Genomic DNA, 23,832 nt, shown 5'->3' on the forward strand with positions numbered 1-23,832 from the left:
GGGAAACACCGCACGGCGCGATATTTCAATGAAATCCTTCGTTAAAGCAATATCTCAAGCGACCAATAAGAGCACTCGGCTCGAATTACGTTTTAAGAAGAAGAGTGTCGTCGTAGGTAGTGGGGAAGTAAGATAGGGTTGGTTAATCCTTATTCAGGCCGGATTTACAATTACGATGCGCGGTTAGAAGAAGAAAGAAGAATGAACTGTTGCAACGCATGTCGTTGATCGCTATAGCGACGAAAATTGAGATTCGGCCGACTTTACGTGCGACGTAGCGCGTTTGAAAAATCAGAGCTTATTTGACATCGCGTCCAGCGTGAGAAAGCCATGAGGCCTTCACTTTTCTTTCAATGAGGCCCGATTTAAAGGTTATCTTTTTCTCTGTATAATGTACGTAAAGAAAGGAGTGACGATTAAAGTAAATTATCATTTTATAAAATTTATGCAACTATTCGGGAATTTAGTTAAATTTTGCAGCATGCCCTGATTTTTTTTACGCTGATAAATTGCTTGAAAGCACTCAACAACCGTATAGATTGTCGATTGATTAACGACACCCGATCCCGAGAATGGATCGACGCGGCTACGGAACGCGAATAAACCATAAAGATAGAATAATGACTGAATTACCTATGATGACTTCTTCGCCCAACTTCGAATTGCGGTATGTATCTTTATCGTCCAGCGTGAGAGAATAAAATAAAGAAATACGTCCGTTCTTTTCTAGTATTTGACGCCAGTCAAAGCGCCGGTTTCACACGGATGATGGACGAGACTCTGCGTTCGTGTGCGTGACGTTGTGATGCACCGCGATTCAGAGCTGGGTCCTCCGATGAGCAGTTTCAAAAATGACGAGGCACACCAACGAAGCGAATCTCTTGCAAATTGTATTGCTCCTATGCACGCAAAGCGTGCAAATTTGCATGGGAGTAAAAGCAGAGATCGATCTCGACGTAGAAGGAAATGGATTTCATAGGTTAGAAATTTAATAAATTATTATTTAAATGACAATCGTTTTTTGTTTTTAATATATTTTTTTTTCTTTTACAGAACATTGATTTATCGCATACACTTTAAGAATCTTACTCAAAATGATTGTCAAGTTGCAATTTATATGGAACTGCCATCAGCATTGTATGTTAACACAGATGAAATAGCAGAAATGAGAAGACAAGGAACAGTAAGCTCTTTAATTGTTATTAATATAATTCAGAAAATGTTACGATCGTGAATTGATTATATTTGTATTATAAATTTATTATATTTCTACATTTTATACATTTAAAATTATAATATTAATTTATAAAATAATTAAGTTGATTATTTATTATATAAAGTTAAAGAACATTATTAATTATTGATTACTAATTATTTATTGAATTTCAGAATACAATATGTTCCACTGGCGAGACTAACGTTGAGTTATTCGCAGAAAATGCTGCTCAACAAAATGTGACAAGCTGTTCATCTATAAATTCGTCACTTTCTAATTTAATAATTCCTATACACCAACGATATCGATATGCAGTAGAAACTGGTGGTTATGTTAACATTACCTTGCCTAAGCCAAAGCTGTTGTTGGGATGCCAAAAGAGAGTCAGGGATCATAGAGTGTCTAAGATAGATTTGTGCGAACCATGCGTTAGTCTAATGGTCAAATGGCGTGAAATTCCATATCATATATCGAACAATTTTGAATATGTTTGGCCAATACCAGTTGGCAACTCATCTTTATCACTTTTTATCACTTGTATCACATTACTAACAACGTTTGCTGGTGCAATATTCATTGGTGATGCCATTTTGACCAATACGCGAAGTCATCCAAAAGAAGACTGAGGTAGATACAATTTAAATATGTAAGCAGTTTTTTTGTACCAATATAAAAATTTTTATTAATGAAACATGATTACATAGGAACTAGTCTTTCTATTAAAATAAGATTAAATATATTTATTATATAAAATGTATTTATTTAAACTAAATTCTAAACTTAAACGCAAATTATGATATTTATGTAGAGAATTCAAATTGATAATTTATATATACATACATGTACACACATGTTCAAGCGATATTTATATGTAACTTCTAGTTAAAATGTTTTGATATATACATTTTATACATGCTCGCGACTATGTTAATATTCTAAATTATTCAGAAGTTATTACACAAATCACAAATCCACACATATAAATTAAAAAAAAAGGGAACATAAAAATAGGTAACTTATTGCCTAATTTCTTTATTTTAGTTATCATGGAATTCTTTCGATGTCATTTTCTTGTATTGTCGAGATGGTGGTTGGTGCCGTTGATACTTTTTGCACAATACTATTTCGCTTACTTTCAATTGGATCATTCCATTTTTGCACTTTACTTGTGCCATATAAGACAAAAATGAGATTGCCTACCAAGTATATTGCAGCTGATAAGAAGAACATATTTCGCCATTGCAATATATTTGTCTAAAAGTAAAATAAAAAAAAAAGTGATAATAATATTTTACATAATTATAAGCAGATTATATAAATGTAAGATATTACAAACCTTATCTTTAATGATCACCGCGGCAATCAGTGGTGGGAGGAAGCTGCATATAGACGCAATAGTATTCGTGAATCCCATAAGTGGGCCGGCAAAATTTGGACTGAGGTCCATATGATTAACATTATGGCCACAAAAAGCGGCAATATTGCAAGACACGGCAATAACGAGAACACCCACAGCCAGTTCAGATTGGTCTTGCCTCGCGTAACCCAGCCCAACTAGTGCGACCGCGGGAATCCAGTGTCCGAATGTATTGCAGATCTTTCGAGACATTTCTGTCGTTATAATTTTACGCCTAATACATAAATCAGATATGTAACTGATTGGAAAACCGCAGATCCACGCCGTAAAATAGGGCAACGCCGTCACCATGCCATTCTGTGCAATCAGAAATAAATAAGTATTAATTAATATTTCTTTAATAGCAATTTAGTGTAATAGTGTAATAAATATTACTGTTAAATGTTTCTTTTATTCAGATCGATTAAACAATACTGATTTATTTAGTTTTGATAAAATTCTATTTTATTTTGTGTTTATTTTTATTGTTGCAGATTAACTTTTATCTCGATTTAATGACTTAATTTTCTTTTAATTTTAACAGATATTCAACAGAAAAAGATAAAGAGAAAAAAAACTGACCATTTTAATATCGAACTGCATGATTGAAGTCATATAGGATGGGATTTCCGTTAACAGCATCCAGAATCCCCAACCCTGCGCGCATTGCGCTATCAGTAGCGCCCAAACTGGTCTGCTTTGTAATATTGATATCCATGGAGTACCAGGTTTCTGAAAGCAAAGAAGGAACTGTGCAGGAAAATCGATCATGAGGATTTATTTTGTAAACCTGTAATTTTTTAATTTTATTCTGCAACACTTGCAACTATAGAATTCCGTAAGTTTACGATATTTTATTTATTTTAATTTATATAAATGTACATTAAGTTTTAAATTAGTTTTATATTTTTAATTTGCTTTTATACTTAAAATAATTATTAAATGTATTATGTTGAAGTTAAATATTACCTTGGTTACTTCAGTTACTCCTAGACTCATCTCAATGTACTCCTTTTCATCGAGAGGTATGCGAGGATGTTCAGAAGGTAAATCTTTACCGAATAAATAGAAACAAATGCCACAGAAGGCACTGAAAATACCCCAAATGTAAAAGCAACTAGGCCAGCCGATGGGCGATGCCGCAAGGAAGCCGGTACTTAGCAAACATACTACGTTGCCGATCCAACCGCCGGAATAAACGAACATTGCTGGAGAAATATGTGAAATATACGTATGTTGCAACCATGATTTTTCTGTGTCAAAATTTGATACAATTATTATTAATTTAATTATTTAAAAAAATTAATTTTAATTCTCAATAATTTTTAATTATATTTGTTGTAATAAAATTTTTATAAACGCTTAAAAAATAAAAAAAAATTTTTTATTTGTTTTAGCGATGACAAAGAAATCGGATAAGTGGAAGCTTGGATAATTGAAATTGTAAAGAATTTTTTTTTACTCCACGATAATTGTTGAAGCTTTGTACTCGACGATCTTGACGTGCCTAATCAATTCGACATCATCAGACTGTAATAAAAATTCTTCTGCTATGTAATTTATCTGTTAATGTGTCAAATTCGACGTGCCTGTGGAATAAATCGAATTTCCGCGTGCAACAAGGTGTGCAATTAGTTGTATGTACATAAATTCATATCAAAACGAATATATATATATAAAAGATCGATATTGAAAGTGATATAAAAAATCAAGGTTTAGATATCGGACATCAATTTAATTTTTGATGGAGGCACATAATAATGGATAGTGGCAGTTTTCTTTTATACTCACAAAATCTTCCACGTTCTTCAGGCGGCGCCCATCTGGACAGCAGGGTATGAAGACACGGCAATACAGAACCTTGAACAAGACCGCTTATTACCCTCCCGGCAACCACCGTTTGCCAACTGCCGTACTCGGCGGCCCAAGGAGTGACAAGAGTCACCAATCCGGAGATTATCAACGCCAATGAAAATAATTTTTGAGCGCTCCACTGTTGAGTAAGGATACTGGCAGGAATTTGTGTGCAGGCATAGCCCCAGAAGAAGGAACTTAGAATCACGTGCTTTACTGAATCGTCCCACTGGAATTCCTTCGAAGAGCAAAAATGCATTCTCCTTTAAATCATATTTTAAAAAATCATAAAAAGAGAAAGTCAGAATTGTAATACATACTTTGAAATCGAGATTGGCACTGGCCGCGTTGGTCATCGCTTCCAAGGTTACCGACATCGTTACCCGAATGGCATAGCAGCAAAAGAAGCCTAAGCCCATGAGTCCTACTTGACCGTGTCTACATCCGAACCATGCTACAAAAAGAAATTATATTTTTAACACGTGTCATCGAACAATGAAAGGAACTACCCGGTGTGCACCGAATGGTAAGGACAAAGCATTTGTTAGTTCTTAAATATAAAATATAAAAGTAACATATATTCGAATTATAATTTATGTTCTGTATTCTGTTAGTAATACGTTTATTACACAATGTCCTCGACGAAGTTTACATGGTTGTCACGTATAAACGTGGAATCGAATACAAATTGTGTCATTGTCATCAAGATCGCATTACGCCAATAAGACCGACTGCTCTGTTTGCGCTTAAAATCCAACAACAATTATCCATTGCGTCACAGAAATCTTCGGTATGCGATCGATGCGAGCGCGATCGATAAAATCTCGATAATTATTTTTGATTTTTCCTTCATTCCAAAGACCAAACCATTTTATTAAAGAATACGTAAAATGCAAATTAATTTTAATCAATAAGTAATAATACTTTTCTTACAAAATGTTTCCTTTATATTGTTTCAAAAATAAATAAAAAAAGACTGATAAACAGGTTAAAAAAAAAATTAGTCATTTATTCATTATCATATCAATATATTAACTCAAGGTTTCCATTACATTTGAAATGATAAAAATAGTTTCAAAAATTTGTCTCGTCCATAATTTAGTTAATGAATAATTATCGAGTTTTTTTTTTTCCTTTATTTAGTTCAATTTTTTCTTTTTTTTAATAAAAATTTTTTTTACAGCAAGATAGTAATTATTGTATGCACAATATTATGTATGTGTGTGTAATTTAAACCATTATTTAACAGATCACCTTTTGGTTTATTCCGTGGGACTTTCATCTTCTCTGAAAGAGATACTATGGAGATCCTTTTCTTCTGGGGAGACGATGTCATTGTGATGAATTTCTTTCTGAACTTAACACTCGAGGAGCAAACTGCAGAAACGACTACGACACATGGATGGTATGCATGTTGCTTTATATTATCGCCGAAAACCAATTCTCCCACCTTTCCCTTTCAAACGTATGCTTGAACGAAGACACGTTTTGCTGTCGTATCAATAATTAAATAATACATATTCAGTATTAAAATTCGCAACAAAAGGTATAATAAGTAATCCTAAATGTATTACACACTTGCTCATTGTTTTTCTTAGATTGTTTATTATACAGGGTGTCCCACCTCATATTGACAAACTCTCAGAGTTAGATAGGTCTCGTGGATACAAGTCAATAAGTTCTTTGCCGTTTTGCAAAATTCACGATAGTTATTGAGAAAAAAATTAATTTGTCTAGCGCAAAAGCGACAAAGCTACGCGTGAGTGAGCGCGACAGACGAGGCGCCATTCGTCTGTCGCGCTCACACGCCCGCAGCTTCCTTGTCGCTCTTAAGTTACATATTTTAATTTTTTTTTTAATAATGGTTGAGAATTGTACAAAATGGCATAGAACTTATTGACTTGTATCCACGAGACTTATCTAACTCTGAGAGTTTGTTAATATGGGGTGAGACACCCTGTATATAATTGTGTCTAGACTCGATAAAATGATTTTTTATAATATACATATAAGAGATATGTGAGACGTATAGATAAATATCCCTGAGATAAATTATTGTCTATCACAAAAATGGTTTTATTAATTTAATGCTGATTATATATAATTTGTAATTTTAAAAAAATGTTGACTATAGTAATGTTAATTTTCATCACATGTTTTATTTTTTAATGCATTAAATATTTATTTTTGATATTGTAGAAGTATAAATCGATTGTAATGGATAATATACTTGCGAATTAATCGCAATCTTTTTTTTATTTTATAAAGATAACAAATTATAAAGATAACAAATATTGACGTTTTAAGCACATATTTGTATTCTATCAGATAAAGATTTGCTTTCAATTAATACATATAAGAGAAATATAACAATTGTTACAAGAACATAATTTTTTTCAATTAATTAATTAAATGGATAAGATAAATAACATCCGTCATCTATTTAATTTTTTTAAAATTACTGTTCTATTATCTTTGTATCTTACTTCGAGAAAGAGAGAGAGAGAGAGAGAGGAAGAGAGTGAGGAAAAGAGATAAAGAAAGAAAGAAATAAAACAATATTATAACCAAGAAATAATGTTAAATAAGAACAAAATATTAATGTTTCTAAAAATATATAATAAATATTACAAAAATTTTAATAAATACTTTTAGAATTTGATACGGCAAACATAATGTCTTATGATACATTTCTAGCTTTCGTAACAATAAATATATTTGCAATTAGTTCATTTTTAATTAATTGTGATATGCATAGTTGTTTATTGATAATTATAAATATTTTAAGGACCATCATAATTTTTTATTTTTAAAGAGCATATTTAAAGTTTTATTTAATAAAAATTAATTAAAAATTTTTTAATTTCAAGTTGATAAATTACTTCACACACTTAGCGACACATTCATACATTGTCTAAATCATTATAAATACAAATCCAGTAACAATTATCAAAATTCTTAAGAGCATATAAAAAATAACAATCGATTTTTAATTCTGCGTTTCTTTTTTTTTTCTGTATTTAATTTTTTACTGAATCATTCCACCATTGTACTTCGGCTTTGCCAAATACTATAAATATTAAATTACCGACAAAGTAAATTATCGCTGAGACGTAGAACACTATGTTCCATTGATCTACACTACCCTAAAAAAAAAAACAAGAATTATTTCGATAAAAACCGTCTTGTAATTACTGTTAAATAAAGATTACCTCTTCAGAGACGATTACGCCACATATCATTGGCGCAACAATAGAAGTAATAGTCGCAATGCAATTGGTAATGGATATCATGGTCCCGGCAAAGTTTGGACTGAGATCAATATGATTTATTTGGAAGCCACATAAAGATCCAGCGTTTAGACCAACCGCCAAAACTAGGAGGACAATGGCCCAGTCACTAGTATCGGTGGGTATGACACTCATACAGGCCAGAGCGATAGCCGGACCCCAATGGGCTATCGTGTTACACGTCTTTCTGACTATAGCTCTGGATACACCTTTTTTCAATGCGAAGTCAGATAACCAGCTTATAGGAAAACTAAGAATCCACATCACTAAATATGGTAACGCGGCGATTAAACCACTCTATGAAAAGAAAACTTTATTTTAATTAAAATATATATATATAAGATGTCCCAAACAATACAGATATATTGACAAATTTTATTACTTACTTTTCCAATATTGAAATTCAATACGTCTGTCATGTAACTCGGTATTTCTGTTAACAGGGTCCAGTATCCCCAGTTTTGTCCGGAGTGGACTATTATGAGAGCCCACATAGGTATTGAGGTAAAGATTTCTTTCCATGGTGTTTTCATTTTCTAAAAGATATAAAATCATTTTGCATGTAAATATCATATTACTTTTATTGCATTTTTATAATCTAAAATTATTATATAACTTGTAATGTAAAATTAATTTAAAAAATATGATTAAATTGTTAAAAAAAATTATTTTTATCTTACAAATTAAAATTTAAAACAATAGAAAAACAATTATTACATATGACATTAAATCATTAACCATATGGTAAGATTTACGACAATTTAGATTTTTACCTTATTTATTTTATTGCTTTCTGCTTCAGATGTTTTTAAACTTTCTTCTATATACATTCTTTCCTCCTGTGAAATACTGCGATGAACGGACGGTGAATCTGCTCCAAAGTAATAGAATACTATACTCCAGACGATCGCTAATGCACCAAATATGTAAAAGATGCTGGGCCAACCAATATACGATTCAGCGAGAAATCCAGCAATTGGCATTGTGATCACCGTTCCGAACTGAGCACCCGCATACGCGAATGTTCCTGAGGTATAAAGTAGACTAATTGGAAAGATATATTACTATAATTAGTTACGATGCACCGTAAGTAGAGCAATTAATTCGTGATAAAATTATAAAATTAATTTTTTCTAATAAATTCTGATATCAATATATTAAAACAATTTTTTTTTAATATAAAAAATAAATAAAGGAGATAAAAATATAAAACTTTGTCCAAATTTTACATTTAATTTTAATAAATAGAAAATGTAGTTAAAAAAAAATACACAAAGAGTTATATTTAAAAAAAATCAATCTAAACTGGTAATTTTGTTAATTATATAATAATAGAATTGAAATGTACTGGACACATTCTGAATCGATTCTCACCTAGCCGTGCTCTTTCATTAGGCGGTGCCCACTTCGAAAGGAGGGTTTGGACGCAAGGTAATAGACAAGCCTGAGTGAGTCCCATGCCTACCCTGCACACCAGAACAGCTGATAAACCACCGAAATCGGCAACAGCTGGAGTTATAATTTTAAAAATCCCACAAAGTAGCATTCCAATAGCAAGGAGCTTCTGACTACTCCAAACATCGGCAATGTATCCGCTCGGCACTTGCGTTATTGCATACCCCCAGAAGAATGAACTGAGCACCAAATCCTTCTGTACTTTATTCCAACCGTAACTCTAACAAGGTAATTAATATAATTTTTGAATAATTTAATTAAAATGAAGTTTATTACGACAATCAGAGAAAGGCTTGCGGTGATTGTAATCTAGCAATTCATTACTTGTCGATAGTCATTAATGACCTTGTAAAGATAACGGTAACCGTTATCTATTATTTATTCGAAATATGTGCATTAACATACAAGAAACTGCACGGGAGTGAATGTATCAGCTTAATTATATTCAGTGGTATATTCTTAATATAAAGAAAAAAAAGCGTCAGCCACAAGATTTATTTGATTGTCGTAAGTAATCCTCATAGCGCATACTATCAGAATCGTCTCATTTCACTACAGACATTAGATTAAATTTCTTTTTATTTATATCTCGAGATCTATAACTTAGTCATTTTATTTATTGTGAATTTACGGGATTTTCTGTGTCTAATAAAAACTTGTATATACGTAACCAGTTATGCTCGAACGAGCATATTTAATAATTCAACAATTTCAAATATCTTGTTCTTCTCAACTGCATGTAACTCGACAATACGTATAGTCTACAACGACAAATCAACGAAGCTTGACATAACATAAATTTCTTTGTAATTTAAACCTAGTTTCTAAACGTTTAAAAAATGTATATGTTTAAAGTATTTTAATAACTCGAAAAATACTCGAAAAAGTATAAATATTTTTTTTTAATGCGAAAAAGTTTTGTATACACAAGATTTTTGCTAACTACAATCTGAATGAATTTATCAAGCTATTTTGTTATATAACGTATCACGCTCGATACGCTTATCTAACAAATCACAAGAGCGTAATCTCAAGTGTTTGAAATCGTTTGAGCGTTAGGTCAAGTTTTTTATTTTAAGATAACGAAAATATGTAATTGTGCAATTTACCGGAATATCTAAATTTGTCGAGGTTGAATTTGCCATCGATATCACAGCCACTGACATTCCAACCCTGAGACTATATCCAATGGTCACGCCCAAGAAGTATAACAGTATCTGCAAGTGCCTCATTCCGAGGATACCTGTAAGTTGATTTTTTAATTTTAATAATTAGAGTACAAATAGTTGCCATTGCAGTGTTAAAATTAATCTTCAAGAATCATGATTAACGTCAAACACCAACAGCAATTAAATAAACAAGTTAAGTAAATGAGAACAATAAGGATCTCGGAGAGCACAATGTCCAAATTCGAGACATAGGACGTCTAAAAAAAAGGATGTTAAAGATTTCTTAAATACGTCTAAAAGACATTTTTTTAGACGTTCTATGTCTCGAATTTGGACATTGTGCTCTCTGGAATATTAAAATATAAATAGCAAGCATGTGTAAAATTATGTACATATGTGGCCTTTAACAATTATAATTAAAATATTAATTTTTTCAATAACAAGTGATACAATGGTAAAACATAGGAAATGATTTATTATAATAAATCAAATTTAAAATTTCTTTGGTAGATATTTCGAAGAAACATTCGTTAAATATAATTATATTAAGTCACATTTTGCCTGCATTTTTGTTGGAATTAGAATAATAATCTATGTTAATTCTGCTCGCGACAAAATTCAATTAACATACTTAACTATATATACAAGTCTTGAAAGTGGGTTTCACTTGCATTATACGACTTTAGAAAAACAATTAAACCACGGTCGTACTTCTATAGGTCAATGTTAAAAAGAAAAATTCTAACCGAACGAAATATTTACTTATTATAATTTATTTTCAATTTATTTTATTGTATAAAAATTAATGTTTTAATTAGAAATGTTATTTATTTAATTTTCAAATTCATGATCGAGTAAGTATCATGTGCAGCAATAGATTAGCAAACAAAAAACTTGATCTAAAAATTTATGGATTTCACATTTTTATTCTATCAATATAATAGAAATATAATATCTGCAACGTGAATAAGCACTTTTTGGAAGTATGTAGTACGCGATAGCCACATGTTTTAAAATTATAAGTTGCCAGGTTTTAATCAGTAGATTAAATTTCTCATTTCAACGAAATTAGATTATAACAGGTGATGCAGCGAATAAAATCCGATAAAATAACAATCTAAAGATAAATTGCTTTGATTACAAAAATTTATAAAGATATCTATTTAACGTAATCTGTACGAATATATATATATATTTTTTTATAATATGATTACTTAACGTAACAATAGAAAGAATAACGTGGTGAAATGGATCTTGTGACGTGCATCTGTTGATCGCGCAAAGTTCTGGATCATTGATCGTGTGTTGCAAATGGCAACTTATTCCGATAGCGTGATCGCAACGAATCGCTATTTATTGTGGTCGAAATGAAGCGAACTTATAATTGACGCGTATGATAATTCCTGATAAATTAACAAAACGACACACACAAAAGTTATCAAATACAAGCTAAGAAAACACTTTCAGTATCTTTTGCGAATAATTATAGAATTAAGGTTTTGATTGCAATTTGTAACTGGACTACTTATGTCCAGCATTATTATTGCAATTTAATTATTTATATAAAATTTGTTTACGTATTTGCCTTTTTTTTTTTTTTTTTTTTTACAACGAAGAGGATCGAGTACGTTTTGTTATGTTATCTGCAAGGTAATCTTAAAGCTAAGTTCAACAACGCAATTATACAAACGAATAGGAAGCACTTCCGTGTGATGCAGTATCTGCATTCTAAACGAGTGCATTGTCGCGATAAAAAAAAAGATGATATTGTTCGACAACACGTACGAAACTTATCACGCACGAATAGTTACAAATTTTTAATGTCACAATTAACTTTAACAATAAGCCGATTTTTTGTTTCCACTGTTTTGCACTTTTAAAAATCTTTATACTAAAAAAAGAATTTTTTTGGTATATTAATTTAATGGAAATTAATTTAATGAGTTTTTATTTAGTTTTTTTTTTTTTTTTCATTAACGAATATGTTTGTCTGATGATCAACAGATACAAGTATCTACTTACGCACAGAAAATATATATTTTGACATTTTGCAATACATTTTAAATGAAATTTTTAACGACACACGATTTGTTCAAACAGTTTGGAGCATCTGAAGTATACGATCTGATATTCACTTTATATTTACAAATTATAAATATTAATTTTTACTTTTGAACGAAACCTTTCAGTTAACACTTGTAACTTATAAAGCGATTGTGCATACTTTTTGTTAAAAATCTATTTTAGAAAAAGCTTCTTTAGCTATCTTCTAGATAAATATGTAGTTTTAGTTAACTCTTGTTTTCAAACGTTTGTTTATCAGAAACTTTATGGATTTAAGAAATCTAGTTCTCAAGATAAGCTCCATCGGTTAAATACTAATCCTTTAATCGTAGATAAATTTTCGTTCAGATATATTCACGCATTATTCACAGTCACTGATAATTTTCTTACATTTCTGTTGCAGGATCGGTGATGCCACGGTAGGCATCTTTCGCGATGTTTTTTCGACGACGTCGGCGTCGTCGTCCTTACTGATAGTCGTAACTTCACGCGCCGCGTTCTCTCGTACTTCATTAAAATCCTTATCTAACTCGACGTAGTGATATTTATACCGACATATATGCCCCTTCCTTTTATGTCTTGTCGCTAGTTCCCCTTCTCCATCGTCGTCGTCATTCGACAGGTGATTCGAATGATTTAATTCTTTATCTCTTTTCGTACAAATTTAGATATTGCATAAAATCGAAGCTTAATAGCTTTTTTTTTTAGGAGAAATTATTTAGAGAATTACAAAATAGGTCTAAAAGGTCCAAATCGTTCTGATGCAACAAGTTTTGAAATACTTTTCCGGTTTTTCAAGAGTACTACTCATTCACGTGTAATATTAACATAATAATTATAATAATTAGAAATAATTGAATCCTCAAAACAAATCGAAATCGAAAATAAACACGTATAGATTATCTACGCTAAGAGTAAAAAAACTAGTACTTAGTGCTAACTGCAAAAAAAGGCTTATTTAAATATAAAATAATAAGTAGTCAATTATTAATTCTAGTCTTACAAACTAATTAAAATCTACCATGGCACGCTTTGTAACTTACCATGAAAATTCCGTAGATATTTAATCCAATCGTAATTTCAAAAATTTCAAGATATAACTTTATTAAATTTCACGTTTAAGTTTCTTTTTTTATTCTTCGCCTGTCTTTTTTTGTTGAGGTGATTCTAAATCATTCCACCATTGTACTTCGGCTTTGCCGAATACTAAAAATACTAAATTACCGACAAAGTAAACTATCGCTGAGACATAGAATACGATATTCCACTGATCCGCATTACTCTAAAAAAAAAAAGATTACTCAATAGAAACTTATATTTCTTAGCTTTCTTAAAGTAATTAAATTAATAAGCTTGTTACAAATAAAAAAATAAAAATCGCAAGTAAGTAGAAATAAATTAAATTATACAAAATGCTGTTTAAAAATATTATATATATTACATATTGCATATACATATACGTAGAAAAAAAAGGGCGGATGATTACCTCGTCCGTAACGATCACGCCACATATCAGCGGTGCAATAATAGCAGCAATAGTAGCAATGCTACTGGTAATTGCCATCATGGTTCCGGCAAAGTTTGGACTGAGATCAATATGATTGATTTGAAAGCCGCTATAACATGCAGCGTTCAAACCAACTGTCACTACGAGAAGGGTGACAGCCCAGATATAATCATCGATGGGCACGAGGCTTATACACGCTAAAGCTAATGCCGGGCCCCAAAAGGCTACTGTATTGGCAATCTTTCTAGTCGTATCTCTGGACACACCTTTTTTTAATGCAAAGTCGCATAACCAGCTTACAGGAAGGCTAAAAATCAACATCGCCAAGTATGGCAGCGAAGAAACTGAACCACTCTATAAAATAATATGTTTTAATTTATATGTATACTACATAAATTCAAAGGCTAACATTCAAAGCAGAAAATAATTTTTTATCTACCACAAATATTAAAATATTGCCGATAAATAATTTTTGCAAAATTTTATTGCTTACCGTCATACTTTTATATTTCATTACACCTGACATGTAACTTGGTATTTCCGTTAATAGAGTAACGTATCCCCAATTTTGTGCAGAGTGGGCAATTATGATAGCCCACATAGGTTTTGACGTAAAGATTTCCTTCCACGGTGTTTTAATTTTCTACAAGATATAAATTTATCTTTAACTTATTTTTAATTTTAATTATTAGCTATATCATTACGATTTATGATAACGAATTTTTACCTTCTTTTCATTCCTTTCTGCTTCAGATGTTTTTAAACTTTCTTCTATATACATTCTTTCTTCCTGTGAAATACTGCGATGAACGGATGGCGAATCTGCTCCAAACCAAAGAAATGCTATGCCCCAGACAATCGCTAATGCACCAAGCATGTAAAAAATACTGGGCCAACCAAGACTCGATTCAGCGAGTACGCCAGCAACTATTAGTGTGATCACCGTACCAAATTGACCACCAGAGTAAGAAAATGTTCCTGTAATACAAAGTAATAATTAAAATATATGTACGATTGTGATTATATTATATTAATTAAAAATTAAATTAGATCGTACAAAACTTATTTTTCACGTTAAAATTATAAGAAACTTAAATTTTGCATAAAATTTAATATACTTGGGGCGATTCTGAATTAATTATTAATATTACCTAGTCGTGATCTTTCAGCAGGCGGTGCCCACTTAGACAGAAGGCTTTGAGTGCAAGGTAATAGGCCAGCCATAGTAAGACCCATGCCTATCCTGCAAACTATGACGCCTTCTAAATCCGTGAAACGAGCAGCAACTGGTATTAACATATTAAAAACTCCGCAGATTATTGCCCCAAATGCAAAAATCTTCTGACTACTCCAGATATCGGCGAAATACCCGAATGGTATCTGAGTCACCAAATGGCCCCAGAAATATGAGCTAAGTAATAAATCTTTTTGCAGCTTATTCCATTTGTAATCCTAACAACATAATTAAAATATAATTTAATTATTTTATATCTTAATTTGTAATGAAAATTGTGCAAGACAATATTAATGGGAAATGAACAATTAGAAAAAACCATAAAATATATGTACGATTATTTTAAGAGGTTCCTTATTTGAGGAATAATTAAGAGAATGGCTTCTTAAAAAAAATTAAGCTTAGGTAGCACAAATTTGTACATTAAAAAATGATAAAATTAATTCGTAAAGTTTATCAGAATGAACAGAGAGATAGATTCAGTGATTACAAATTGACAATTCGTTATCTATTGATCGATCTTATTAATGACTTTCTAAAAACAATGATAGACCTTATCGTCTCACTCGAGATGTATATTTATGCGATGAAAAGTATAGAAATGAATGTATTAGCTTTGTCACATTCTACGACTCAACATAAAAAATCAAAGATAGCTTTATCAGCCTTCATCATAGATGTAAAATTTATATAATAATTGCTTTATATTTCGTATATAAAAAAGGTTTAGCTTACTCGAACAAATTTAATAATTTAATTTAATATGATCTATTGCTATTATAAACCTAATAAAATCCTTACATCTATAGAATGTCTTTAAACAATCGAATAAAGTCATTTCAAATTGTTGAATTTTTTACTTTCAAGCAGGTGAAAAAAATAATTAAACAAGTAGTTTACCTCAAAGTCTGGATGTCCGGTGCTTGCGTCTGTCATCGGCACCACAGCAACAGATATCCCAACATTGAGACTGTGTCCAATAGTTCCACCCAAGAAAAGCAAAAGCACCTGTAGATACCTGACTCTAAAACCACCTGCCAGATAAACACTGTTATTTCAATATTCACTTTATATAAATAAGCGAATTAATCAATATTAATTTAAAAAGCATTTAGAAATTACATTACTTATAATTATCTAAGTTTAATAAAGTTTTTATTATAAAAATTGTAAAAAAAACGCTTTTATATTAAACATATTTTTTAATCAAACGCTTTTGCAAAAATAAAACTTTGAATTTTGAAAAAACTTACAATGATGAACTTAACCAAATCTATTTAAACATTAAGCGATCAAAGAGATTTGATTTTATATTTACAAATTATGTATAGCATTCGTTTCGATCGAGCATATCTCTCTACTTAAATATATTTAAGAAAAAGAAATATTTTTTACCTACTATAACTTTTCTTTTAAAAAATGTGTTTATTGAAAATAATATAGACTTAAAGTCTAATATTCAAACTCCATCGATTACGAATCCTTTAAATTACCGAGTAATCCTTGTTTGAGTATTATCCACAATCACTAGCAGTTTTCTTACAGTTCTGTTGTAGGTTTGTTAACGACACTGTGGGCATCTCTCGCGGGATATTCTTCATGTTGGCGTCATCACCTTTACTGACAATCGTCATTTTACACACGTGTCTCTCTGCACTAGATTAGAATTGTTATTTAATTGAATTATTGCAGCAATACTTATACTTAAGCCCCTTCTTTCGACCTCATCTCTGCTCCCTCTCCTCTAGCTATTATTATCGTTATCGTATTCATTATTGTCACTTAACAGTTGAGTAATCTAATTTTTCATTATTTTATATCAAACTGTTGTCTAAAATCGACATTAAATACTATGTAAAATCAAAATTGTTTTGTGACGAATCAAATACGTTCAATCCACACATTTTTTTACAGGTTTTCGAGCATACAGTTAACTTGTGATACCATAATAATCATCTGAAATCAATCGGTAAGTACACATTAATAATTCTTACAATTAAAAATACATGTGTTAATTATGAATAATAGTAGAACTAAATAAATCAAAATTGTACGTAATAGATTTAACTCAATATAATTATATGTGAATTACATGTTTCAGTTTTCATTTAAATAGTACTTATATTTTAATATAGTTTCTACATGTATAAATGTATAAAAATATTGCTGTATTTTATACCCATTATGGATCCGCTCTTCTTAATCAAATTAAGTTGTATTGTCTATATTTAAAAATACATATATACATCTACAAACAGAAAAGACATATGTAAGAAATACAGAAAGTACTAATAAAAAAGCAAATTCTGTATTATACTTCGCTACATAAATGTTATTCTCAGTATTATACACTTGTGCTGAAAATTTCGGACAAAAGTTTATGAACAAATTGATAACTTGTATGTTTAAACATTAATTTTACGAACAAAATTATATTGATAATTCACCTATTTTATCTACAGTATTATTATACTATACGATAACTCCGCATAATAAATTGCATTATCTTACATTCTCAACCAATGTTAAATGGCTAAAGAAATGCAAAATAAGATCACAATGTAACTTGCAATTTATCGTGCAAAAACATTATATAAAATTTGTTTTTTAGAAATTTATAATAGATATTTATACTAATTTTCGGTTTCCAGTTTTGTTCAATCAATTCACATGTCCTATTCTTTGATTGCGTAAATGTCACATTACATGGTCACATCGACTTTTGTTTTTTCGTAGCAGGTTCCTTGATAATGTCATTCTCTTCTACTTCTTTGCTGTTTTGCCCATTTCTGGAGGAACGCCGCAGTGTTCGCTGTGGCGTTAAACATATTGCTGCTAATTCCGAACGACTGCAACAATTAATATAAAAAATAAATTTCAATATAAAATTTACAATAGAAAATTGTTTCAAATTTATGTAATTAGGCAATTATAAATGACAAGAAAATATCGATCTAAAAAGTTATTGCACCACATGATGACATAGTATAATCAAGATACTTCATATCTAATCTCAAAAGTTATAACAATCTTTTTTTTTATTAATTTTTATTTCTTATTTAATTAAAAAAAAATAATTTTTTTTAAAGATCAATTATTGTTTAGTAATTTATTTAATAAAAGACTAAAAATAGTTTTCCATATAATAGCAAATAGTAAATTAATTTTTTGCAAATAAAGCAAATAGATGTACAAATTAAATATTTTTCAACAGACTCCGTTTATGTTAATGTCAATCGCACAAAGAAAAGAATGTAAAACGAATATTTCACGTAAATCAAGAAACAAATTTAATTGTAGTGACAATTTTAGAATCTTAAAAAATTACACATATATATATATATATATTTTAATACTCACTTTAGTTGATCACTTTTCGACCGTTTTTTTCTTTGTGTCTTCGTCGCGTTATTATTCTTCGGGTTCATTTCTTCGTCTGGCGAAGGTTCTTTCGTTTCATCATGTTCTTTCACGGGTGATGGTTTTTTATTTAATATCTCGTTCACATTATTATTTTTTGCAGTAGTAGTCGTTTCTTTACGCAAGTTCGTTTGGGTAAGTTGCGATAAAGGTAATCTCGATTTCTGCGAGATCTGAGACGCGTAAGTCTTAGAAGTAAGCTGCGTGGAAGGCTCGATACCATTGTTTTTGTAATATTGAGTCAATTGAAGAGTTATACTTTTAGAACAGTTAAACGTTTTGTAGATACCTATTAGAGAGTCGGCTAGTTCAAACATATTCGAACGCAGCGAAATTACAATAAACTGAGCGTTCTTTGTTCGTTCTTTGATATAGTTACCGACGATGGAGACGTTCTTAAAATCAAGTGCCGCATCTATTTCGTCCATAAAGTATAGTGGTGTAGGTTTGTAATGGTGGAGAGCGAAAACCAACGCTAATGAGCTCAGAGTTTTTTCACCGCCACTAAGCTTATCAATGCTTTTCCACGATTTTTTTGGCGGACGTACGCTGAATATAATACCTTCACTCAACGGATCCAATGAATCTACTAGTTCCAGTTCTGCGTCACCGCCAAGCGTGATCATCTGATACATCTCTTTTAATTTGGCAGTGATTAGACTAAAACCATGCAGAAATTCCTGGATTCTGCGTCGTCGAGCAGTTTCGTAAATGTCACGCATCTTGTTGCGTAATAATGTCGTCTCTTCCAGATCAGCGGCACGGTTCATATATACCGCATCCTTCTCCTGGTAGTCTGCAATAGTTTGCATGTTGGGTACTTTCTCGGGTAGCTTTTTTTTTACTTTTCGTAAATTCTGCATTACTGAATTTATATCTAATTGAGCGATCTCTTCTTCCGTCCAATCCTTAAGTGGCTCCAAAGCTTCGTGAGGAATCTCATGTATTTTTAAACTCGCTATTTTCTGGTTATATTGCGGAATCAATTGCTGAAGCTCCTTTAACATTTTTTTATTTTCGTGTAATTTCTGATCTAGATCGATTTTTGCCACTTTCAGCTTATCTTCGTTTGCCTGTAGTTCGCTTAGTTCGTTTCTTAAAGATAATGTAGAATTCTCTCGTTCTAGCAATACCTCGTTGACTTTTTTCAATTCATCTAGAATTATTTTAGCACGTTCCTCGAGCTCAGATTTTTCCTTCTGAATTTCCCTCAATCTTTGTTCGCAGGCATGTACATCGCTCTCCAAAGTTTCTATTTGCTTTTCTGTTTTTTTAACGTTTCTTTCAGCAGTTTTTATAGCCACCTGTAAACGACATATTTCTGTCTTAACTTTATCTATCGATTTATTCAAATGCGTGATTTTCGCTTGCTGATCTCGTACTCGACTGCCAGAAATTTTGTCTATCTTCTTATTGATAATTTCCACTTCATTTTCAATTGAAGCAGAGCTTTCTTCGACTTTGTCTAGGTGCAATTTTGCCGCATTTACCGACTTTTGCAGTTGCGCAACCTTTTTAGGATCGGATATCGAGTTGGCAGCAATTTTTTCCTGTTCCTTTAGTTGTGCTCGCAACATTGGCTCTTCTTCGCTCAACGTCTGCACTTCGATACCGAATTTCTGTTTATCGACCTGCATGCTTCTCAAGGCAGTTGATAGCACATGGATCTGTTGTTCCAGTGGCTGCTGTTTCGCTCTCAATTGATTGCACTCTTCAAATACAGTATCTAGCTGTGACTGCAGCTTTTCGACATCTGCACTTGATGGTTCATTTCTCACTACTTTTTGCCCCATTCGACCTCGATAAACTGTACGTCCACCACCGCTCATCGTGCCCGAGAGTTCGATCAATTCGCCTTTTAACGTTACCACGCGATAACGCGTCTTACCATAGGCGATGCGTGTTGCTTGATCTAAATCTTTTGCTACCAAAGTATCGTGCAAACCATAATAGAATGCCAGCAACACCCGTTCATCTTCAACTTTAATTAAATCAAACAGTCGAGGTACATTTTCCGGTGTTTGGATTTTAGAATTAATTTTATTCTGAAAGTGCTTCTGTTTTTCCAAAGGTATAAATGTAGTGCGTCCTATGTCATGTTGTCGTAGATAAGCAATGCATTGCTGTGCTGTAGTTACTGTGTCTACAACAATGTTGTCTAATGGACCGCATGCCGTCGACACAGCGACATCGTATTTGGCATCAATGGCACCTAAATCACCCTGTATAGATATAAAAAAACACCCATATAAAATGTTACTTCTAAAAAAGAAATCCACTAAAAATTTTATTTAACTAATAAATATAATTTTCTTTTAGCTTTTAAAATTTTTGTAACACTCACCAATCTTCCAAGTATTCCAGGTATACGTCCTTCACGCTTCTCTCTCATCAATGAATCTAGAATACGATTCCGTGATTTACTGGCTTGCATGGCAGAACGCTGCTCTTCAAAAGTAATTCGCATTTTTTGCAATTGAGTGGCTTTTTCAATTTCAAGTGTTTTTGCCTCATTCAGTTCATTTTTGGCCTGTTCCAAACTACGTTCGGTTGCTGGAATCTTAGTTTTGAATAATGCCAACTGCTTATGTCGTTCTTTCAGAGTATTTGCAGTTGTCTCTAAGGACTTTTCAAGATTTTTAAATTTTTCTGTCTCTTTTTTTTCCACTGATATATAAAGATCCAATTCAGACTGTGCAATATCATACGCCGATTTCGCTTGATCTACGTTTTTTCTAAGAGATATCAGCTCTTTTTCTAATTCAGAACGTTCGTTCAATAATGGTTTTGTCTTTTCACCCAAATTTGACATTAAACTTGCCAACAAAGTTTCTTCTTTTTTTTTATCTTCTGTATGTACTTTCAACAAATTTTCACATTCTTCGATATTTTGCGTATTTTTCTCTGGTACCTTCAGTAATTCTTCCAGTCTGCTTTTTTCCTATTATCAATTATAAAACATATAATACAAACAAAAAACTTTAATAATATTAATTTTGGTTGAATAATAAAGTTCAAAATTACCTTTTTAGCGGATGCCATGTTATCTTTCCGTCGCTTGTTTGTTTCGATTAGTTCAGCGTGTAATAATTCATCTTTATTTCGCACTTCATTAAATCTCACTGTAGCATCATCTTTCTGTTTTTGAAAACCATCCCATTTTTTGTTCTGCTCTTTAATAATTTTCATTTTTTCTCCCTTCTGTTTACAAATGTCATTTATTTCGTCTATCAATGCAGAATGTTCTTTGTCCAGATTATCTTTTGTCGCCTCACATTCGGTAAGCTCCTTTACTTTTACAAATCTAACAAAAATATTTCGTAATTTTTAATTATTCGATTATCAGATTAAATTTTAATATTATTATTAAACTATTTTAGTATTTAACTTACTTTTCGCAGAAATATAATTCATGCTTTAATCTAGTTATTGCATTTTCTGTTTGTAAGTACTGTATTGCCTCTTGCATAGGCTCTTCCAAAGCTTCCTTCTCCTTTTGCACAACTTTAAGACGATGTAATTTCTCTAATTTACGTTCTGTTAATTCTTCGACTTTGTTCTCTAATTTCGCCAATGGTTCTTTATAACGAGACGTTCCAATAATGTCTTCTAAAAATTCTAACATTCCGATATCGTTTTCGTTTTGACCCTTAGGTTTCATTAATGCAATTTGCTCTACTTCACCCTAAAAGAAATAGTTTTATCATTTTTATTTGTTTTTTATATCCAACAATTTTTTAAAATAATTTTAAAAGTAAAATTCATAAAAATGATAAAATTAATCTCTGAATTTTATTAATAATGAAATATCCTATATAATAATTTTACCTGCAGTATCAAAAAACGATTATAATCTAAATCAACTCCATGAAATCTTAAGAGCTTGGCAATTTCTTTAAATTGTACTTTCCTATTATTAAGCTCATAATATGATGAATTGTCCTTAAATGCTGTCCTGGATATGATAATATCACTTTCTGGAACTACATCATAATCTTCACCAGGCTTAAAAAAGCAATAAAAAGTTAGTTAGCTTATTGCAGTACAAATAAAATTTTTGAACTGGTACTTGTATGCTATATTATTAATGTTACTACCTTGTCAATAATTTTTTGAAAATGAACAGAGACTTTACAGCTGTTCAAGTTGGAATGTTCACTAGAATTATGTATCAAGACAGAGATCTTTTTTGACCTGATCTTACTAGCACGGTAGCCAAATACAAAGAGCATTGAATCTATCACATTGCTTTTACCACTGCCATTGGGACCCACTATTGCTGAAAAACTCTATAAGAAAAAAAATTGTCAGAATAATCAAACTTGAAATTTAGACACCAGTAATATTTACCTTTCGAAAAGGGCCGACTATATGTGTGCCAGCATAGCTCTTAAAGTTCTCATTGACAATTTTGGTGATTATGAGTCTGGGTCCATCTTCACTGATCTCAGAAAAATTTTTCAGAGGTGGTGGAATATATATCTCGTCATCTACTCTCAAACCGCCTTCCTCGTCCGTGTCGTATCCTGTATCTCGCGCGTCTCCCATGTCGTTTTCCTTGGAGTTGCTTCTTATCCTTTGCGAGTCGTTGGCCATCTCAGATTAGCTTGTAACAAGTACGATATATCTTGCGGTACCTATTGAGGTTAACTACACGAAATCAACATCGTCGATTGTCTTGGCTTCAAATCTGCCGTATGAATTATCAATATGAATTAATCTAAAAGTTTACAAAAAAAACACGAGAATGGATTGTCCCCTCTCACTGTGGAACAATCGCGCTCACACTCGTCGTACAGTTTTTCCCGCGCCAAAGTTCGTCGACGAATCACCAAATTTTAACGCAAATCCCTTAATCCTGGAAATGTCCCAGTTTCACCGGCTTCACACCGCGTGTGACGTGCTTTGCGCCGTGGAAAGGTTGTGGATCGAGCCACGCGAACAATAACGAAATCCGTAGCACTAACAAAATTACCAGAAATTAATTATGTCGTGACGTTTCCAGCCTCCACAGTCGCTGGTCGCCTCGTCGCGTCGCGTCGCGTCGCGTCGCTAATTCAAGATTCTGCTCGACCAACAGAAGCGAGCGACGATTACGGCTCACCAGTCACACGTAGCGTTTATCCTGATGTAAATGAGGTTCAGATTATTACTGGGAATCGCGTCTCTTCAATTTGCCCACAATTTTGCTATCGCAACACGAAATCGTTTGCAAAAAGCACTGTCG

The 23,832-nt window shown here is 31.8% G+C and overlaps 3 protein-coding genes and 1 pseudogene across 8 annotated transcripts; 1 reads left to right on the forward strand and 3 right to left on the reverse strand.

Moving 5' to 3' along the window:
* The first annotated feature begins 74 nt into the window (after nucleotides 1-74).
* Nucleotides 75-15,511, forward strand: LOC139106933 (phosphatidylinositol-glycan biosynthesis class X protein). Of its 6 annotated transcripts, none has more exons than XR_011546438.1 (17): nucleotides 75-667; nucleotides 731-979; nucleotides 1,054-1,183; nucleotides 1,390-1,862; nucleotides 2,258-2,952; nucleotides 3,157-3,450; nucleotides 3,596-3,843; nucleotides 4,010-4,235; nucleotides 4,425-4,992; nucleotides 5,716-5,871; nucleotides 7,674-7,874; nucleotides 8,200-8,260; nucleotides 8,559-8,788; nucleotides 9,152-9,439; nucleotides 10,343-10,456; nucleotides 14,705-14,915; nucleotides 15,121-15,511. XR_011546438.1 is itself a non-coding variant. In XM_070664034.1 (5 exons), the coding sequence occupies exons 3-5, from the start codon at nucleotides 852-854 to the stop codon at nucleotides 1,840-1,842; spliced, it is 711 nt and encodes a 236-aa protein (XP_070520135.1). In that variant the 5' UTR covers nucleotides 76-393; nucleotides 468-667; nucleotides 731-851; the 3' UTR covers nucleotides 1,843-2,133. The 6 variants fall into 6 exon arrangements, 4 of the variants coding, with proteins under 4 accessions (XP_070520135.1, XP_070520136.1, XP_070520137.1 ...); XR_011546439.1 differs by having other exon boundaries at nucleotides 1,390-1,843; XM_070664034.1 differs by lacking the exons at nucleotides 2,258-2,952; nucleotides 3,157-3,450; nucleotides 3,596-3,843; ... (8 more) ...; nucleotides 14,705-14,915; nucleotides 15,121-15,511 and having other exon boundaries at nucleotides 76-393; nucleotides 468-667; nucleotides 1,390-2,133.
* LOC139107027 (uncharacterized) lies at nucleotides 2,261-12,951 on the reverse strand (annotated as a pseudogene).
* On the reverse strand, nucleotides 12,325-16,839 carry LOC139106921 (putative inorganic phosphate cotransporter). The gene is made up of 7 exons (XM_070664013.1): nucleotides 16,729-16,839; nucleotides 16,086-16,219; nucleotides 15,103-15,403; nucleotides 14,679-14,929; nucleotides 14,445-14,594; nucleotides 13,931-14,305; nucleotides 12,325-13,726 (listed from the first exon to the last, which is right to left on the reverse strand). The coding sequence occupies exons 1-7, from the start codon at nucleotides 16,817-16,819 to the stop codon at nucleotides 13,577-13,579; spliced, it is 1,452 nt and encodes a 483-aa protein (XP_070520114.1). The 5' UTR covers nucleotides 16,820-16,839; the 3' UTR covers nucleotides 12,325-13,576.
* A 441-nt stretch (nucleotides 16,840-17,280) lies between these two features.
* On the reverse strand, nucleotides 17,281-23,621 carry Glu (structural maintenance of chromosomes 4-like protein gluon). The gene is made up of 8 exons (XM_070663985.1): nucleotides 22,956-23,621; nucleotides 22,703-22,894; nucleotides 22,434-22,610; nucleotides 21,998-22,290; nucleotides 21,630-21,909; nucleotides 20,950-21,546; nucleotides 18,546-20,827; nucleotides 17,281-18,034 (listed from the first exon to the last, which is right to left on the reverse strand). Exons 1-8 carry the CDS (start codon nucleotides 23,199-23,201, stop codon nucleotides 17,896-17,898), a joined length of 4,206 nt encoding a protein of 1,401 aa, XP_070520086.1. The 5' UTR covers nucleotides 23,202-23,621; the 3' UTR covers nucleotides 17,281-17,895.
* Nucleotides 23,622-23,832: the final 211 nt, after the last annotated feature.

Source organism: Cardiocondyla obscurior, linkage group LG12 (assembly GCF_019399895.1).
Source record: "Cardiocondyla obscurior isolate alpha-2009 linkage group LG12, Cobs3.1, whole genome shotgun sequence".
NCBI classification, from domain to species: Eukaryota; Metazoa; Arthropoda; class Insecta; order Hymenoptera; family Formicidae; genus Cardiocondyla; species Cardiocondyla obscurior.

Excerpts from the sequence above, each read along its gene's own strand:
- Glu (XM_070663985.1), bottom strand. The coding sequence starts at position 23,201 with ATGGCCAACGACTCGCAAAGGATAAGAAGCAACTCCAAGGAAAACGAC. Across the intron at positions 22,895-22,955 it reads TAGTCGGCCCTTTTCGAAAG|AGTTTTTCAGCAATAGTGGG; the intron begins GTAAATATTACT and ends TTTTTCTTATAG. Across the intron at positions 21,547-21,629 it reads ACATGGCATCCGCTAAAAAG|GAAAAAAGCAGACTGGAAGA; the intron begins GTAATTTTGAAC and ends AATTGATAATAG.
- LOC139106921 (XM_070664013.1), bottom strand. The coding sequence starts at position 16,819 with ATGACGATTGTCAGTAAAGGTGATGACGCCAACATGAAGAATATCCCG. Across the intron at positions 15,404-16,085 it reads CCGGACATCCAGACTTTGAG|GATTACAAATGGAATAAGCT; the intron begins GTAAACTACTTG and ends TTATGTTGTTAG. Across the intron at positions 14,595-14,678 it reads CAGAAAGGAATGAAAAGAAG|AAAATTAAAACACCGTGGAA; the intron begins GTAAAAATTCGT and ends TATATCTTGTAG.
- LOC139106933 (XM_070664032.1), top strand. The coding sequence starts at position 852 with ATGACGAGGCACACCAACGAAGCGAATCTCTTGCAAATTGTATTGCTC. Across the intron at positions 980-1,053 it reads GAAGGAAATGGATTTCATAG|AACATTGATTTATCGCATAC; the intron begins GTTAGAAATTTA and ends TTTCTTTTACAG. Across the intron at positions 1,184-1,389 it reads AAATGAGAAGACAAGGAACA|AATACAATATGTTCCACTGG; the intron begins GTAAGCTCTTTA and ends ATTGAATTTCAG.